Genomic DNA, 20,114 nt, shown 5'->3' with positions numbered 1-20,114 from the left:
GAAGCCCTAACATTGTTCCATGATTAGTGGTAATGACGTATAACGGTATCGTCATATATTTCAGCGGTCTGGATGACCATATAGAAGCTGACCCAAGGTTGAGGCACTTATACAAACCCACAGATACAGTACTTTCAAGTAATTCTCTGGTAAGGTTCCATTAGGACGACATGGCTTGAGCCCAAAAAAGGGATTTTGACGAAGGAAAAATCTATTTCTGGGGAGAGACCTGTGGCGCCCGGTGAAAAGAGTCCTTCTTATATATCTTTTCTGATAAAACCTTCCAATTATACCAGAGAAAGATAAAAGCATGGAATGCCGAGGTTACAACCCTCGCGCGAGCACCTTTTGGGTGTCGTGTATAAAGCAAAGGCGCGTGAAATCCACTATTCACAGGTTGTCTTCCATTTAGTTAATTCCTTCGTCAAAGGGATGGGCCGATACAAAGGCCCTAGCCAACCCCCAGCGCCACACCACCCACGCCACGACGCGAGCGCCATCTGAACAACATCCTTCTGTATTGGCCATGATGGCTTGGAAAGGAAAGGGTGGGATCGTGCAAAACAAAGGGGAAGGGTTTCACCGGGCGCCACAGGTCTCTCCCCAGAAATAGATTTTTCCTTCGTCAAAATCCCTTTTCTGGGTCGACCTGTGGCGCCCGGTGAAAATGTACCAGAGAATGCCTTCCAAGCACAACAATAACTACTAATTTAATAAGGGGAGAGAAACAACACCATGTAAAGAAAATCATATATAATTAAGGTAAGTAGGCATAAAACATAAACTAGCCACAGGGCATAGTGAGAGTAAGGTTAAACAAACATGATAACAGGGAAGCCTCCGAGTATCAGAGGAAAACATGCAACAAAACTGACATGGCTAAGAATATCCCAACCTTATAACAACGGTAAACAATAATAGTTACAATCATATTAACCTAATATGTAATAAACTTAGGGCTAACGAACCACCAGGGAAGCGGCGTCGTGGTGCGAGTGGCGGGTAGGAGGGAGAAGAGAAGAGATGGATGAAAGGAAGAACAAAAGATCAGTGGGGAGAGATAAGGCTCCCCGCTGCAACCGTTGGGTATTTAAGAGCCTGTAAGTTCTTTAGATAGTGGCGTTTGAAGACCATAGGAGATTTCCAACCCGTGTACTTTTTAAGGTCATCAAAGTCCATATTCTGGAAATAGTTGATGGAGGTAGCTACCGACCGGATATCATGAGCATGGGGAAATGATCCCGGATTGGCTTGTTTAATGAAGTATAGGATCTGTTGCCTAATGCCACGTATGGAAATGGTACCTCCTTGTTCTCTGATAAACAAGGGGCCAGACGATCGGGTAGCAGTCCTGGCTAAAAAGGCCCTGAGAGTGGTGACCGGACATAGAGAAGTATCTTGGAGAAGAGGAATAATCTTCCAAGGGGACCACCTATTTTTGGGGTCCTCGTTCTTAGCTAGGTACTTCTGGTGAAAGAAGTACCTCACCTGAAGGGAGGAAATACATGTTCTCTGAGTTTCGTGAGAGAGCTGCTAGTTCTGAGATTCTGGAACCCGAGGCCAAAGCTGTTAGAAATAAAGTCTTCCTAAGAAGAGTGATATAGGAGCAGGATTCGTTGTCCGTGTCGGAGGCCAGTTTGAGGACATCATTTAGAGACCAAGAGACTCCGCCAGGTTAATGTTAAACCCAACCAGGAAGACTTTCCTCAGAGCTGACTTAATGGTGGTTATAGTGCTAGCTGCTAGGCCTTTGTCAAATATGGACCTAAAGAAGGAGATGGCTAAATTAGGAGTCATAACCGAATGGTCTGAAGTCCTTAAGAAATCCGCTAGTTTCTTAACCGCCGAATCATATTGGCGAATCGTAGAGTCCCTTTTGTTTGATTCTATAAAGAGGACATTATCTGGGTCGATGTTTGCGTCCCTACGCGCCGCAAACTTCATGAAATCCACAAAGTTAGGGTTTTGGCTATCCTTGAGGAATCTGACACAGTCCGAGTTTGGACCACCTGGGTCAGTTTGGGGAATGGGATCCGGAAGGGACGGAGTTTCAACTCGAGGAGGAGAGGAAACCAACTGCTCTTTGGCCAGTGAGGTGCCACTAAAGCTACTGCCCCGTTGAAGGAGCGGAGTTTCTGCAAGACTTTCAGTAGAAGATTCACTGGAGGGAATAAGTAGATCTTCTGCCAATGGTTCCAATCCAGGGTTAATGCGTCCATGGCATAAGCCTGAGGGTCCAGGTTCGGTGTCACATAACATGGGAGTTTGTGATTGAGTCGGGTCGCGAATAGATCTACCTGGAGACCTGGAACCAGCCTGAGTATCCACCGGAAGGAGTGCATGTCCAGGGACCACTCCGATTCCAGTGGGCTCGTCCTGGATAATGAGTCTGCTATCACATTCTGGACTCCTGCTAGGTGAGTTGCTGACAGGAACCAGTCTTTGTCGGCTGCCAAGGTGAAGATAGTGACCAGGATCTGATTCAGGTTGGGTGATTTGGACCCCCCCCTGTTGAGGCAGTGGACTACGGCCGTGCTGTCTGAGACTACTCTGATGTGGGTCGACCTCGGAGGGGAGATTCTCTTCAGGGTCAAGAACACCGCCATGGCTTCGAGAACATTGATATGGAACTGTCTCATGGCGGGTGACCAAGAGCCCTGAAACATCTGATGTTGGGAGTAACCCCCCCATCCACTCAGAGACGCGTCGGTATGAATTGTCACTTGTGGAGAGGGGAACTGTAGAGGAACCGGCTTGGAGAGGTTCCTCCGAACGGACCATGGTTGTAGTCTCATTTTCAAGACAGAGGGGATCTTCGAGGTCTTGTCTCTTAAAGGTATTGTCGCTCTCTTTCTCCAAACTCGATTGATGTCTTTGAGTTTGGCTTTTAATAGGAGATCGGTCAGTGAGGCAAACTGGAGAAGGCCGAGGATTCGTTCTAAAGCTCTTCTGGACACCTGTTTGTGTTTGAGAAAGTTCCTAACCTTGGAAGCTATCTCCCTTACCTTCTTGGGAGAAAGGGAGAGCTTGTGCTTTGAGAGGTCCCAACGGATGCCTAACCATTCGAAGTGGCTTGATGGTTGTAGGCGGGACTTCCGGAGGTTGACTTGGAAGCCCAGTTTGGCGAGAAAATGGAGTACCTTCGACGTAGCTCTGTTGCATTCCTGATGCGACTGGGCCCAAATGAGCCAATCGTCCAGATAGGCGACGATTTGTATCCCTTGGTGTCTGAGTTGCTCGAGCACCGTCTCCCCCAGTTTCGTGAATACCCTGGGGGCAATGCTGAGACCGAAGGGCATGACTTTGAATGAAAAGGCTCTCTTGCCGAGACGGAAGCCTAGGTAAGGAGAGAACTTTCGAGCCACTGGGACATGATAATAGGCGTCGGTAAGATCGATAGAGGTGGTGACGGCCCCACGGGGAAGTAAGGTCCGTACCTGAGAGATAGTCAGCATACGGAACTTGTCGCAAAGGATGTAAGAGTTGAGCTTCGACAAGTCCAGAACTACCTTCAACGCCGACGAGTCTTTCTTCGGGACTGTAAACAGGCGGCCTTGGAATTTCAGGGATCGAACCCGCTTGATTGCTCTCTTCTTGATTAACTCCGCGGTGTACTCTTCCAGGATGGGAGTGGGTCTCTGGAAGAAGGTCACCGGTGGAGGAGGGGATCCCTGTGACCATTTCCAACCCAAGCCCCTTGATAATATGCTGTGAGCCCATGGACTGAAGGTCCAATGGTCCCGGAAGTGATAAAGTCTCCCTCCTACCGGCATCACATCATTGGGAGGGAGTGAACTTAGGGCCCCTCCCTCCACGGGAACCCCTTGCTCTAGGCCCGCCGCGTTGGCGGAACTGTCCTCTACCTCTGAAACTCCCTCTTTGGTATCCACGAAAGGAACCGGAGGATTCGTAGGCAGGGTTGTATGCAGGTGAGGGCATCCAAGAGGGGTTGGGCTGTGTACCAGGGGGAGCAGCGAGGTAGACTACCTGCTGAGGAGGCGCCTGTTGTCGAGAAGTCAAGGCCGCGGAAGACTGTGGGGACGAGGTACCCCGGGCCGTCTTGTAAGGACTAAACCTCTGCTTCTTCTTGAAGAACGTGTGTCTCTGGGGTTCAAACCTCTTTTTGGCAGAGAGACCCCACCTTACCTGCAAATTCTGGTTTGCCCTCGCTGCGTCCTGAAGAACCTTATCCACCTCGGTCTGAGGGAAGAGGGTCTTACCCCAGCAGGAGGACGCTATCAGTCTGTTCGGCTCATGCCTGATGGTGGCCTCCGACAGAACGAACTTCCTGCAACTAACCCGAGCTGACCAGAAGTCATGGAGGTCTATTTGGTAGGATAGCAGCTGGTTCATTGTGGCGACTCTGAACAGCGTTTCCTCTGGGTAAAGAGATGCTAGGGACTCCATGGAGGTGATGGATTGGAGGGACCTAGCAAGTCTAGTACGGGTCTCGAACTCAGTTTTGAGAAGACTCTCTATTAATCTGGGAAGCTTCTCAGAGAAAAGAGTAGAGGCACAGTCCGGGTCTAGTTTCCCCACCGTGAAGGTAGAAGCCGCAGCATCCCAGGCTGCCGAGGTACCCGGAATAAGCAAAGAGGTGGGGTCCGTCTCCTTGAGAGCCGGCATGGAAGAGCCTTCCTTGATGGCCTGTATAGTCAGCTCTGTGACTTTGTCTATGAGCGGCAAAGAGATGGAGGCCGCTGTCGTAAAAATAGTGTAGGCACCTTTGTGTGGGGTGAGCTTGGAGTTAATACACCCCCACTCTGATAGTGTTCTGGCCCAGATAGCCTGGGCCTGCTCTTTTGGAAATATGACCGTTTCCTTCGGTACCTTGTCCATACGGACCAATGCATGTTCCTTTAACCGTACAAAACCATTGAACGGGAATGCTAGGCCCGGGGGATAGAACTCCAGGTCCTCTAGAGGGTGGGTGTCTATGCCCTCCAGAGTTAGGGAACCATCTACGAATGGAGCATGCAAGGCAAACCGCCAAGGATTGTTTTTATCGAAGGGCGGCAGCTTCGATGCGTCTGGAGCAGAAGGGGGAGGAAACTGAGTTCCGGCGCGGATCAGAGTAGCCATCATATCCTTAATCTCTGTTATTGCACCAGAGTGATGTTGAACCTGATCTCTGACCAATCCTTTGATCAGTTCGATGGGGAGGAGATCAGCCCAGGGTACCTGAAAGCCATCCGTTGGTTTTTTCTTGGATTTGGTAGACTTAGACTTCTTAGGAGTAGTGGTTTTACGAGGAGCAATATGAATATCAGGAGCTGTCGAGGGTCCGGGGACCGGTGACGTTGATACTGGCAAAGCTGAAGTCTTATAAGTTCGAAGTGGCTTCACCTTGGGTCGTACGGAGGCAGAGGGATCCCGAGGAGAAGCCTTAGAGTTATCAAAACCTAGAAAGGAAGAGGTAGGAGAGGGAGTAGGAGAGAAAAGGGTTTCCACCAACTCGGCACCACTTACCTGCTCGTCCCTGGGTTCTACGTCTATATCCAGACCCGCCACGTCCATCGGTACGAGGGGTTCGTCCTCCACGGAAATGGTAGCCCTGACTTCTTCAATTAAGGGGGCAGCAAGGTCAGGGGAGACTGCAGCAGTAGTCGAGCCTGGGAAGAGGCGGGAGGCCATGTCCCCATCGAGGAGATAGGGTGCGCCAGACGGGGCATTCCTGCCAAAGCCCGACACCCACGGACGAAGAGTAGCCCTTGCTGAACGAAGAGAGACATCATCGGCCTGTAAGATTTGCAGTGATTAGTGATGGAGGAGGGGGTTTGCCCTCCAAAATATACTGTGTATATCATATTCATGTCTATATTAGTGTCTGCCAACGAGAAATAAGGAACAAAGGGAAAACCCACTTACATCATCGTTCAGTAGAATTGACGACAGCTCGTAACAGAGCGAGCACAAATCCGGGAACCAGACCGGGTATTGGGCCTGTCCCGGTTCCTGGATAAAGGGAATGGAGCAGTGTGCATGAGACCGGCAGAGGTCATGCCCAACGGGGTCGTTGAACGAGGCAGGGCATCCTTCAGCAGTACAACGGGCCTTCTGTAAAAGAAAGGAGACATGAGTCTGGTGTTTCTTGAAACTCTGATAAGGGGATAAAAAACCTATTATACTAGAGTTCCAGCACTCACTGAATTCCCTAAGCACCAATATTGCATTGACCTAACAACCGAATATTACTTTTAAGTTGATACCGCCCCATACCATTGTTGGCACTTTAATATTCAATTGTTTGTATATTTGTAATGAAACTAATGTCTGTTAATGACATAAGGATAATTAACTTAAAGCAATCCGCCGACCTCCAAGGGTCGGGGAAGCAGTGACATGCCCTTAAAATAAATATAAACACCAGCCTTAGCTAAAGGCAAGGCAAATATAAGTGTGAAGTGTATGGGCGATCTCCGGTGAAACCGGAGCTCCGGTGAGGCCGGAGCGTAATGAAATGTCCTGAATAAAGGAGCCTTAGCTAAAGGCAAGGCAAATATAAGTGTGAAGTGTATGGGCGACCTCCGGTGATGCCGGAGGATAATGAGATGCCCTGAATAATTCAATTGTGGCTAATAATTCAATTGTGAAAGATAAAAAGCTAAGCCGCAGCTAAAGGCTAAAGCTTAGATCATAGTAAAGCGTATTTACGATCTCCGGTGAGGCCGGAGGGAGAAGAAAGGTCCTGAATAATTATTGTGAAAAACAAACACAGTTGTAATAACAAAGGCTATTGTGGATATGGCCGTGGCCTGAGACCGGAGTAAGGGCCACCGGAGGGTCGTATCTAAACAATATGAAGCCCGTCCCATGTAGTAAACAAATTATAAATATAACAATAGAACGCAAGTCATTGAGAATCCCTCATGGCGGAGTAGAACTCAAGGCGGAGTGGAAAACGTTCATAACTACTCCCGAGCCGTAACGGGGAGAGGACGAAACACGGACCAAAATAACGCTAACAATTGAAAAGTCACGAAAAATAAATAACTCGTAAGTTATCATCCACCCAGAGGGGGAGAGGTGAGGGAGGGAGAACCCGTTGAACGCACAAAACGGAAAACGGGAAATCCGCTCACCCACCGGAGCTAAGAAAGAAAACGAGAGAAAGGGGTAACTCGTGACTGCGAACAGAAAACGGGGACCCCAAGCTCTCGCTCTCTTGGACACAAAACAGGACGAAAAATCACACAACACAATTATAAACGTATAAAATAAAAATGTACATCCATATAACACTACGATCGAAGAGTAGCATCTGCTAAAACTTAAAATAAATAGCACAGTCGAGTGACGAACGCCTCGGAGGGGCGGGTACTAAACAAATACAAAGCTAGATCGCTATCTCGTTCGTAGGCTGGACTTGCTAGCAAAAAGTACCATGAGCATAAATACACAAAAAATAATAACGGTTCTAAAGGCATAAGGCCAGGGACTTAACCAAGAACCTAAGTGACAGAGTACTAAACGGGCAGACAAAGATGAATTCCCAAACAAGTGAACAAACAATGGCCGCCATGAAAGGCCAGACGGGAATAATAAAACAGACTATACTGGATATAAAACAAAAGCCCGGTACAATAAAAAACTGTCAAAACAAACTATGGTACTTAACATTGGAATGTGTGAAGATGGAGCTTCGGACATGACAAAATAAATCCACGATTGATAAAAAAGACCGAGAGCACCACAAAAAAATTCAACACTTAAGATTCCAAAAAGAAGGATGTTGTTCAGATGGCGCTCGCGTCGTGGCGTGGGTGGTGTGGCGCTGGGGGTTGGCTAGGGCCTTTGTATCGGCCCATCCCTTTGACGAAGGAATTAACTAAATGGAAGACAACCTGTGAATAGTGGATTTCACGCGCCTTTGCTTTATACACGACACCCAAAAGGTGCTCGCGCGAGGGTTGTAACCTCAGCATTCCATGCTTTTATCTTTCTCTGGTATAATTGGAAGGTTTTATCAGAAAAGATATATAAGAAGGACTCTTTTCACCGGGCGCCACAGGTCGACCCAGAAAACGGATTTTGAAGCAAAGCGAAAAATCTATTTTCAAAGAAAAGGATTATGTAATAATGCCCTCCCGAAACTACTATATCTGTAGCACCATGTTCAATGCTACAAGGAATGAGCCACCATTTTGGGCCCTGTAATAGTAGGGGAGGAAGGGTAACCTTGATAACGGCTCCCCTTCGATTTCGCCACTCTTCCCCCTCAGAGCGAAAACTCTATTCGGGGTGAAGATTGCTATGTGTCGTATCAAGATATACGTCCACTGATATTCCGTGATATCCTTAAGGAAAATTTTAAGGATACTCGTGCCAGGAATTAGAATTCTGGAGACCTATGGTCAATTCTCTGGGAGTATCACTCTAGCCAAATATTCCTTAGAAAGCTGTCTATAGGAAGCGTCCATCAGGATGACATGGCCATCTCACCCAAAAATAGATTTTTCACTTTGCTTCAAAATCCGTTTTCTATACACACTGGATGTTCATATACATGCCCACCATCCTCTCCAATGACTCAGGGTACCAAGATTGATTGATTGATTCAAATTTTTTGGCATCCTGACATCTAAGGTCATTGATGCCGATATTTATTTCATAAAAAAAAATAAAAGAATATTCATCTAAAACCATAAAAGTTAAGATGCCATTAGAGAAGTTAAATAGTTTTCAGAAGACCTGTTTCTGAAATGAATCTAAAAATGCCGCTTGCGTAGTAGGACACATCATGTCCAAGAATCTTGGCAAGGATGAACCTGCCATCCTCACCTCGAGCCTCTAAAAGATATCTATTTCTTAAGTTATTATACTTGGGGCATTCGGTCAACAAATGCCTCACTGTTAAAGGTACCAAACAGTCATTGCAATATGGTTGGTGTTGGCCCTTCAGAAGAAACTAGTGTGTCAACCGAGTGTGACCAATGCGGAGACGTCCCACTTTCAAGACATCATGTTATACCTCCAAGAAGATATGACATTTGTTACCTCTCTCATCTTATTGTCATCTAGACTATCCCAGTGCTATTGCCAATTATTACAAAACCATTTCTTGATGTTAGGTAGGAAATCATTGCAGGGAATGGGATACCTTCTTGGTAGCAACTTGGATGCAGCATTCTTCGCCAGTAAATCTGCCTTCTCATTCCCAGACACGCCTACATGTGCTGGAACCCAACAAAATTGAACCATTATACCTCTCCAACCAATAATAAAAAGCCATTCTAAAATCCTTAAAACTAGAGGGTTACTAGAATTAAAAACTTCTAAAGCTTGAAGGACACTCCTTGCATCACCAAAAATGGTAAAATTACCCTCCTTCTCCAACGCTATTTTCTCAATAGCGGTTAGTATACCATACATTTCGGCAGTAAATATGGAAGCTATTAGAGGAAGTGCACCTCTGCAATTAAAACCATTATTATGTACTCCAAATACAACGCCAGCATCAGATTTGGAACCATCAGTATATGTAAAAGTTGATCCCCCATGTTCTGCAACATGTTCTATACAAATAGATCTGGATTCTAAGTCAGTTATATTCTCCTCAACTCCAATAAAATATTTACAAAATGATACCTATGGTAATTTCCATGAAGGCGTTGATGATACCTTAAATGGAAGCACCTTACTTCTAATTATATCCACTGTTTAATAATTGTTTCACCCGAAAGCCAAAAGGTTGAGGAGATTTAGGGTGCAACTCAAAGTGTGATGTGTGTCTTACAAGGCTTGCAGTCTGAAAAGCTAAAGAGTTAGGGAGTCTTTGCAACCTAAACTAATAACAAAAATTAGAAGACTTTCGGTAAAGGTCTAGAGGTAATTCTCCAGCATCAACAAGGAGAATTGAGAAAGGCGAAGTTCTCAACACAGCGACTTGTGATAGGCGAAGTTCTAAACGCTCCGGTGGACAATCTAATACCAGCATGATGTATTGAATCTAACATCTTTAATCGGCTTGGGGTGGCTGAAAAGTATATTTCACACCCATAAGTATTTTTGGAAAAAATCAAGGCCTTGTATAATTTTAAAATAGTATTGCGGTCTGACCCCCACGATGTATGGGACAATACTTTTAAAAGATTCAAAGCCTCAAGACATTTAGCATTTAACGCTTTTAAGTGAGACACCCACGTAAGCCTACAATCAAATATCAAACCTAAAAATTTAGCTTCACTTACACATGGGATACATTGACCTTTAATGTATATATCTGAGTCTGGATGTACTCCCCAGATACAACAAAAATGATCAATAGTAGTTTTACTTGTCAAGAACTTAAATCCATTCATATCGGCCCACTAGATAATTTTGTCAATTAACAGTTGTAGTTTTCTCTCAACCATTGCCATTCTAGCTCCAGCAAATGATATAGAGAGATCATCCACAAATAATGTTGAGAGAATATCCCGGGAAATGATTGAAGATATCCCATTAATTGCTAGTGCAAACAGGGTTACACTCAGCACACTACCTTGAGGAACTCCTTCTTCCTGACATTTACTCTCTGATAGAGTTTCTCCCACTCTCACTTGAAAAACTCTATGTGAAAGAAATGACTGAATAAATAGTGTTAGCTCTCCTCTTAATCCCAATTCATGAATTGTTTCAAGTATACCATGTCTCCATGTGGTATCATATGCCTTTTCAAGGTAAAAAAAGACTCACATGGTGCTGTTTGGATGCAAAGGCTTCACAAATAGAGGACTCAAGTCATATCTACACATCAGTCGTTGAGTGCATTTTTCAGAATCAACATTGAATCGGTGATAAAATACCCTTCTTTTCGAAGTACCAAATCAGTCTTGCATTGACCATCTTCTCCATAATTTTACATAAACAAGATGTCAATGCAATAGGTCGGTAGTTTGCTCCTAAAAACTTGTCCTTACCAGGTTTTAAAAAAAGCTACAAAATAATGGCTAGTTCCCAAATACTTGGATAACTATGATTATGCCATATTCTATTAATAATGCTTAAAATAAATAACTTTGTACTAAAATGTATATGTTTAATCATTGCATATGGAATTCCATCGGGTCCAGGGTCTGTATCGTTATAATTAGCAAGTGTGGAGTCAAGTTCTCTTTCAGTAAAAGGAGAATTATACGATTCTTCCCTTCCTGTTGCAAAATTTAAGATTTTCTTTTCTTCAATGCTCCTATAATGGTGACCAGGAGCTCCTTCACACTTGTATGATACATTTGAAAAATGATCAGCCAGGCATTGCTAACAGCATTTGCTTCAATCACATACTGACCGTTCACCTTCAACACTGGTGGTGGGTTTGGGGTAAATTTGCCGGCAATCTTTTTTATTTTCCTCCATACAGAAGATGGTGGTGTTCTATTGTTAACTGAGGAAACAAAAGATATCCAAGATTGACGCCTAGCTTCTTTCATGGAACGACGAAACTGTGCTTTACACTTTTTGTATGTTATCAAATTTTCCTCAGTATGGCATCTACGCTATCTAGACAAGAGATTTTTTGGTGGCTCTGTGCAACAGGTAATTCATAAAACCACCACGAGACTGGTCGTTGTTTGAATAATCCAATGGTTTTGAGAATCAAATTGATTCCTGCTGTATGGGGAGTACCATTCAGTAGGTCTATGGCATCATCAATACTTTCAAACTGTTCTGCACTCCCCTCGATTTCACTTAGCTCACAAAATTCCATCTTGGCGATCTTTGTAAAGGTGGGCCATTGTTGGTGTTTATAATGATTGGTGCATGATCACTAGTATGCCAATCATCTAATGTCCTCCAATCAAAATCAAAAAGGCAGTTAGAGCTTGCAATTGAAAGGTCAATGCATAACAAGGTACCTGTCTGAACATGGAGGTGTGGGGGCTCTCCTGTATTAAGGAGTCCGACATCCTCGTTTTCCACAACTGATGATATAATATTGCCCCTGGTGTTTGCTAAAACATCACCCCATTTAAATCTCCAAGTAAAAGAAAAGGTTGAGGATCTGTGTAATCACCTCTACTAAATTATCATAAGATATGTTATCATTTGGAGGCAAGTACAGAGAGCAGATAGTACATTTTCTCCATATCTCAATCTGAACAACCACTGCCTGGAGAGGTGTACGAATAGATAAGGGTATTTGTGGAACATCTCTACGAACGTATAAGAGGCTTCCACAATGGCTCCCTACTCGGTGATCATATGGTGTCCTATAGCTAACATATTCGCGAGGACAAGGAGTATTAGCATCAAGCTTGCTCTCTTGTAGACATACAATTACGGGGGAATGCTTGTGAATTAAGAGCTTAAGTTCTTCATATTTAGCCCTTAAACCTTAACAATTCCATTGCAAAATAGAGGAGAAAACTATGTATTATTTTCTGGAAGACATTTTTGATGAGGTCTTCCCATTGAGAGTTTTTGTTTTGACAATATTTTCTGAAGGCTTCTTAAGTGTGGGTCTTGATAAGTTACGTTTTATATTAGCCTTTTCAGTGTTCTTTTTACCTAATTCTTGTGGGGGATGGTGGACCTCAACTTGAATTTTTGATTGATTCAAGAAGTTTTCTGTTGATCTGAAATATCAACAGGCAGAACATCATATCTATTTGATGTCATAACTTTGGTGTTTTTAATGGATGGGGGTGAGAGAGATGGAGGTCTCTCTCTTTTCCTACTGACAGGTGGTGAATTGTTAGGTTTTGGTGTTTTCTCCACTAAAGGTGCACCTGATAACTCTGTTGTGGAACCTCCAGAAAATCAGGCAAAGATATAGCCTGAGAGAGGTTAGTATTATCCTTTGTAGTGGGGGACAAAGGTTTAATAGAGGTGAGCGAAGCCTTAGGTGACATTCTTGCCCTATACTCTAGAATTTTATCAGAAGATGGCAAATTTCTTTTCTGGGGAATACAGGCAGTAATAGGTGGGTTGGATGTCTCCAGCCACATTTCAACTCCTGATTTCAATACCTTCGCATAACTTGTTGATTTACTCAATAGTCTCTTGGCATGCCCCTCACTTACGTGTTCGATACTGGATTTTTTGGGCTCAAGCCATGACGTCCTGATGGAAGGTTCCTTCAGTAGCTTCCTAAGGGTATATTTGACTACAGTAGATATTCACAGAGAATTAAACTAAAGGTTTCACAGAATTCTAACTTCTGGCGTGAGTACCCATAAGGTTTCCCTTTAGGATATCGTATAATAACGGGACGTATGCTTGACACGCCACATAGCTATCTGCACCCCACATAGCATTTACGCTTCGAGGGGTAGTGTGGCAAGTATGGGAGGAGCCGTTACTAAACTCTCCTCCTTCGTTACTGTTACAGTACTCGGCGATGTCAACATCCGGCCGCCATAGCTGGCCGCCATCTTGATTGACGTCACCGATGCGCGCCATTTCCTCATTCCTTCATAAGTAGCGTTTCTGACTAGGTGTTTCGCTAAGTATTTTCGCAATGTCGCAACCTTCTGCCTTGCCTTCTTCTGGAAAGTTGAGTACCATATTCTTGTATTGTATAAATAAGCTCCAGCCATAAAGTAACGTCTTTTTATCTTAAAATCCTGTGTTTTGTGGCGGAGCTGTGCCCTGACCGGAGGCGTCATAATACCGACGCTGTTGTTTGCCTCGCATACTTTATTTAGTTAGCCAGAACAACCTTCCCGGTCTTATAACTAATAATCAACATTAGTTATTTAGTCTTCATTGCTAGGAATTAGTTATATTATGCCGACAGTATTCATTTTAGGCGAATGCAGGTAGCCGAATTAGTATGCTAGATTGCTAGCCTAGCTCGTAGGCTCGATAGCCTAGGCATGATAGAATAAGTGTTCCTAGTGTTAAATTACAAAGTGGTACCTCTACATATGATCTTAATTCGTTTCAGAAACTGCTTCGTATGTTAAAACAATCGTATGTTGGAGCAAATATTCCAATAAGAATACACTGTAATTTGTATAATTCGTTCCACACCCAAAAAACCTATATTAACTCCTTAATAAATTACTACATATAATTACACATAACAATAACATAACTGCATAAAATGAAAGAAGCATGTAAAAAAGATAATTATAGAGAAAAATTAAATAAAAAATGTGTTTTATTGTCACTTTACCTTAGAGACTGGCCAACGCAGGTGTAGGATTTGCTACGCCAGGAGGAGACAGACAATCGGCGAGAAGGTAGACATGGTGTTAACATGTTCTTTACATAGATACTCTCTCTCTCTCTCTCTCTCTCTCTCTCTCTCTCTCTCTCTCGTTCTTCTTCACTGTTAGTGTTAGACGTCTATTAATTTTTTCTGAAAAAGAGAGAGAGAGAGAGAGAGAGAGAGAGAGAGAGAGAGAGAGAGAGAGAGAGAGAGAGAGAGAGATTAAACAAAAATGTGTTGTGTACATATGATTTTTAACAGCGTCAACGAGTTGAAAGACAATTAAATGTAACTAAAAAAAACAATATCAGCGAATCTGAATTCCTTTATTAACTAAAACAAAAATTGATACAAACACACTCGTGTGCGTATGTGCAAACACACACACACGCAGGAGGAGACACGATCGGAGAGGAGGTAGAGATGGTGACTGCGATAACGTACCGTACCTAACACTACGGAAACTTTAATGTAACTTAGCTTATTTATTTTTTTTTATTTTGTTATTTCATATTTTTTACATTTTTTTCTTTTGATTTTTAATTTTCATCACTTTCAGTGACGAGTTATGGTACGTTATCGCAGTCACCATCTCTACCTCCTCCCCTACCGTCTGTCTCTTACTGCGTAGCAATTCTTGCACCTGTGTGTGTGTGTTTGTGCATACGCACACGAGTGTGTTTGTATCAATATTTGTTTTAGTTAATAAAGGAATTCAGATTAGCTGTTATTACTTTCTTAGTTAAATTTAATTGTTTTTCAATTCGTTGACGCTGTTAAAAATCATATGTACTGTAAACACATTTTTGTTTAATCTCTCTCTCTCTCGGAAAAAAAATAATAGACGTCTCTAACACTATAACAGCGAAGAAGAGAGAGAGAGAGAGAGAGAGAGAGAGAGAGAGAGAGAGAGAGAGAGAGAGAGAGAGAGAGATTTTATTTGAAGAACATGTTAATGGTATGTTTAGAGAGAAACAGAAAAAGAGAGAAGAATTTTTAAAAGAGCTTGTTAATACTATCTTGGTTTTCTTTGCTTCACTTTTTTCTTTCTTTCTGTTCATCACACTGGCCCTTCTCACAAATGATCGTTGCCAACAATCTCTTTGTCCTTTATCCCTATCAACAAAAGGTGTTCTATCTCTTCCAGGGTATTGCTACGATGTCTTGTAATAATGGTGATCCTCTTCGATGGTTTATCTGCTTTAATGGCTGCCTTCTGCTTGATGATCGTCGAGATCATAGGCCTATTCTGGCCATATTGTTTAGCCATATCACTCATATGCACACTGCTCTCATGTTTTTCTATAATTTCTTGCTTCAATTCTAATGAAAGAATTCCCTTCTTCCTTTTCTCACCACTACCTGTACTGAAACTTAGCTTCTTAGGCACCATGATTATAAGTAAAATCAAAAAGGAAATGTGAGAAAAGGAAGAAAATAAGCACTGTTAATAACAGACCAAACAGAGGACAACCACACGATACACACAAGAACAGAGAACAGAGCACTCGACGCTCAATAGCGCCCCTCTTATGTGCTGCCATCTACCGGCGTAAACAAGATCTACATCGTATATTGAAGCATTACTTCGGGTGTCGAGACAGAAATTTGGTCGAATTTTACTTTGTATGTTGGAAAATTCGTATGCTAGGACAATCGTATGTAGAGGTTCCACTGTATAGGCATTTATACATATAAGATTCAGTGATTGGGGTTTCGATGATCTTGGTAGTTGTCTCCCTTGCCCCTAACCTAGCACTAGGGCTCTTGTATACTTTCTCACCTCCCCAGTTACCTTATCTAAGGTAATCCCTCCCTCTGAGGTAGCCTAGGCTACATCCTACCCCTCCTTACCTCGAATGCATTCGGGTAAGGTTAGGCTAGGATTTTCTTTCCCCACTCCTTGCCATAGTACATGCGCTTTGAGTTCGGGACAGAACCTCAGAGTACTAGTCGTTTGCCCCCGGCTCCCCGTTAGGAGAATGTACTCTCCTTCTGGTCCCTGCTGGTGGGTGAAGGTGGAGGGGCTCTGCCCTTCCCCCTAGTCCACACTTGGTTGGGTTAAGACCCTTCCTCCCTGTGGCCTAGCGACTTGTCCTACCCCTGTCTTTCCTGGTTTGGGGGGCTAGCTCCCCTAGCCTAGGTTAGGCAGTCCAAGGGGATTCTGCTCCTTATAGTTTAGGACAGGACACTAGTGCTGTACCTTCTCTGTGCTAACCTACCCTAGGCTGGAGAATGGATTCTTCCTACCTAGATAGGCTAACCCTGAACCGAATCCACACCCCTGGGAGTGACGGTGGGAGCTACGCCTCCCCCCTACACTCCCCCTCAGGACCCTTACCCCTCCCCCTCTATCCCATTGTGTTGGGTTAGCCATCACACCTCTGTCCGCCGTCCTACAACTCCACCGCGTGCCGGCGGGTTGTGGGTTCAGCTTGGTCCTTTCGTTGGTTGGTCCGAACTGCTACGCTTCCCGCGTATAGTCGAACTATGGGATAGCATACGACAGGTCGGTATGCCGGCGGAAGACCTCACTATCTTTGAGTGTTCTTCGGTCCTCCCTTGGGCCGCCACCGGCAGCTATAGCCGACTGCCGGCTCTGTTGCAACTGGATGAAAGGTTGCCACCCTCTCCCTTTCATTTGAACACTCCTTCCAGAGGAAGAAGGGGTATGGGTGTCGAGTACTACCCTTCCCTCTCTCTCCTCCTATCCTATCCCTCTCTCTCCTCCTATCCTATCCCTCTCTCTCTCAGTGCCGGTCCACTGCCGCCTCCACTCTGCCGGCGACAGCATTCAGTGTCTTCGGTTTCCTATCTGTCTCATTGAATGATGTCAGTGTTGGTATACCTTTGCCGGTCACTTGCCAGCTGCCGGGGGGCGCCGACTTGCCGGCGATCTGCCATCACATAAAGGTGTCGCCCTCTCTTTGATGGAGATTTGCCGGCGCCAGGCACGCTTCCGGCATGCCGTCACGCTGCCGGCGCCATCCATCTTGGCTATACAGTGGACAGTCACTCCTTCCCCCTGCCGGCAGTGATTATTGTGCAGCTATGGATAATAGCCAGTACATCTCTGGTATAATTTATACCCTAGACTGAAAACTAGTGTATAGTTGTACAGTAAAAAATTTCCAGCATATTCTGTGCATCCATGCGCAGTCTCTTGCCGAGACCTAACCTGAATAAGGGGGATTAGATCTATCCCTCCTTTTTCTTCTATACTGAATGAATTCAGCTCCCCCTCTCACTGTATCTAATTCCTCGGAGGAAGCCTAAGCTTGGCTCATCCAATGTGGATGTTTCTTCCTCCTCCTAGGGCTCATGAAGAGCTCCTAGAATTAGTTATGGTGTGGGGTCATGGGCGGGTTGCACAAGTATGTGTCTTTCCTGCCTCTTTTCTAGCTTATCTATCTTAAGCTTATACATGAAAAGGAATCTTATATTATAAGTTTGATAACTTTAATACTAATCTAAGATTACTGTAAGTCATACTGTTATTGACTTCCAAAGACTCATCTGCCTCTTTCTTTTACAGGAGTACATGCGGTGTGAGAGCGCCTTCTGCAGCATTCATCACCCCCACGCCGGCTGTTCGATCTCCAAAGGGAACCTTCGTTATTGGGACCCGCAGGTCTGCACTGTATGCAAGAACCTGCTCGATGAGGCGCTCGACAACCCTCCGTCAGCGGAGGCCAGGGACATCGCCCGAGAGAAACTACGCAAGTGGGTGCGTGGTTTCCAAAAGAACGCCACAGGGCCTTTTCTCCCAAACGAAAGGAGGAGAGCCTTACTCTTTCCTAAGGCATCTAAGGATGCCGTCATTCCCAAGCCTGAGATCCCCTGCGTCCAACTGACGGTCGAACTGGACGCTCTCCAAGACTGTCATATCGACGAAGTTGAGAAGATGTCGGATGTGTCAGATAATACCGAAAGGACCCTGATGGCTGAGGGTCAAGAAGAGGAAGACCAAATGGAGACTCCTGACTCCGAGGGCGAGGTCGCCCGCACCCCTTCTGTTTCTTCCGTTGCCATTTCGGAACCAATCCCCTCTACCTCCGCCAATCCAGTACCTGCAGTGGTGGGCACCCAGGATACCCTCCAAGCACTAGTGGCAATCCTGGATGAGAAGTTCCACCAGGGGCATGCGGATCTTAAGAGGGAGATTATGCGTATGTTGAAACACACGCCGAAGAAGATCAGCGTCAAGGATCTTCCCTCCTGCTCAGTGACAAACCCTTGGTGGCATGCAGAACACATGCCCATTACAAGCGGACGAATTGTCATCAACCCTAAGCTAGGCGCCGTCCCCCTTGAAGAGGTGGAGTTCTGGCCTAGCTTTGAAGCCTACCCAGACTGTTACGTCCGTCTCAAATCAGAACCAGTCTCCAAAGAGGAGACCGAGCCTAAGGAGGTCATAGTATTTGACCATGCTAAGGCCCAAGCTCTTCTAGCCGACTGCCTCAAGAGCAGGGGCTACACCAACTCCAAGGTGCCGGCCCTAAGCAAGAAGCACCCGTCCTTTCTTGCTCCTACCACCATGGTCTTTCCTTTCTCCGAAAAGGCCCTGCTGGCAGTGTTGAAGGCGGTGGAGGAAGGAAAACCCTGCCCTACATTGGAGGAATGTAGGCCTCTCTTCCTCGCCTTTCCTCCCGACGACAAAAGCTGGAAAGATATACAGTTAACTTTCGCGGTAGGAAAGTTGGAAGCTGATGTCGCGGGACGTCAGTTTAACGAAAACCTCGCCAAGCTCACCGAATACCTTCTGCGTCAGGAGCAGGACACAAAAGAGAGGCTGGCTGCCTCACTGTCTCTTCAGGTACAGCTTGAGACAATGGCCGGGGACATTCGGGTCCCAGGCTTCTACATGGTTCTTGCAAAGACCCACCTTGCCACCTTGACGAAGGACCTGTATAGCTTCATAAAGGCCCGGAGAGCCTGTAGAGAATTCGAGTTTGCGGATGCCACTGTCAAACACGAACCCCAGAAACTGATTTCCTCCAACATTTGGGGCAACTATCTCTTTCCTAACGACCTCGTGAAAGAGATCGTTGACAGAGCCGCCACTGAGAACTGGAACCTTCTTAACAAGTGGGGCATGTCCTGAAAGAGGAAATCTTCTCAGGATGAAAGCCCCCAACATAAGAAGAAGTCCAACAAGCCCCGACCCCAACAGCGTCAGGCTAAGCGCCAGCTTCCGGCACCCGCTACTCCCCAGTTGGTGGCTCAGCCACAACAGACCTTTCAGTTGGTCCCTCAGCTGGAGGTGGCTCAGTCACCAGTCTTTACACCAGCCTATGAAAGGTAATCTACTACCTTTCACCCCAAAGGTAGGGGTTCTGGCAAAGACTCCTCTCGACGTCCATCTAGAGGGAGAGGAGGGAGGGGAGCAGGCGGCCGAGGTGGTAAATCCTCGGGAAACCAGAAGCAATGAAATGCTTCCCGTGGGAGGAAGACTCCGCCACTTCCAGGATCGTTGGACCTTTGATCCTTGGGCCCACAGCATCATCAAGAAGGGATTAGGGTGGAGCTGGGTAACACCACCTCCAACCTTCCACCAATTCTTTCAACACTCCACCCCCGTCCTGGAAGAATACGTCCTAGAACTCTTGAATAAGAAGGTGATCAAGAGGGTAAAGTCCTCCAGGTTCCAGGGAAGACTGTTCTGTGTTCCTAAGAAGGACTCCGACAAAATCAGTCATTCTGGACTTGTCCCCTCTCAACAAGTTCATAGCGAACAACAAATTCAAGATGCTGACTCTTCAACATATAAGAGCCCTACTACCTCACAAGGCTTACACGGTTTCAATAGACCTGGTGGACGCCTACTGGCACATTCCAATGAATCACCGGCTTCCTCCTACCTAGGATTCAAGCTTCAAAGAAGGCGGTACGCTTTCAGGGCCATGTCCTTCGGACTCAACGTAGCTCCAAGAATCTTCACGAAGCCCGCAGACACGATCGTCCAACAGCTACGCCT

General features: G+C 45.3%; 2 protein-coding genes across 4 annotated transcripts in view; both read right to left on the bottom strand.

Annotated features, from left to right (window-relative positions):
- BORCS6 (BLOC-1 related complex subunit 6) overlaps positions 1–20,114 on the bottom strand; it is a 230,074-nt gene that overhangs the window by 185,058 nt on the left and 24,902 nt on the right. The window lies entirely within an intron of this gene.
- LOC137653235 (uncharacterized) lies at positions 3,661–6,165 on the bottom strand. The gene is made up of 2 exons (XM_068386605.1): positions 5,869–6,165; positions 3,661–5,739 (listed from the first exon to the last, which is right to left on the bottom strand). The coding sequence occupies exon 2, from the start codon at positions 5,632–5,634 to the stop codon at positions 3,778–3,780; it is 1,857 nt and encodes a 618-aa protein (XP_068242706.1). The 5' UTR covers positions 5,635–5,739; positions 5,869–6,165; the 3' UTR covers positions 3,661–3,777.

Source organism: Palaemon carinicauda, chromosome 1 (genome assembly GCF_036898095.1).
Source record: "Palaemon carinicauda isolate YSFRI2023 chromosome 1, ASM3689809v2, whole genome shotgun sequence".
NCBI classification, from domain to species: Eukaryota; Metazoa; Arthropoda; class Malacostraca; order Decapoda; family Palaemonidae; genus Palaemon; species Palaemon carinicauda.
The sequence above is the reverse complement of the archived record's forward strand: the minus strand, read 5'-3'. Positions and strand labels throughout refer to the sequence as shown.

What these genes read in the sequence shown, in the direction of transcription:
- LOC137653235 (XM_068386605.1), bottom strand. Translation starts at nt 5,634, where the DNA reads ATGGCCTCCCGCCTCTTCCCAGGCTCGACTACTGCTGCAGTCTCCCCT.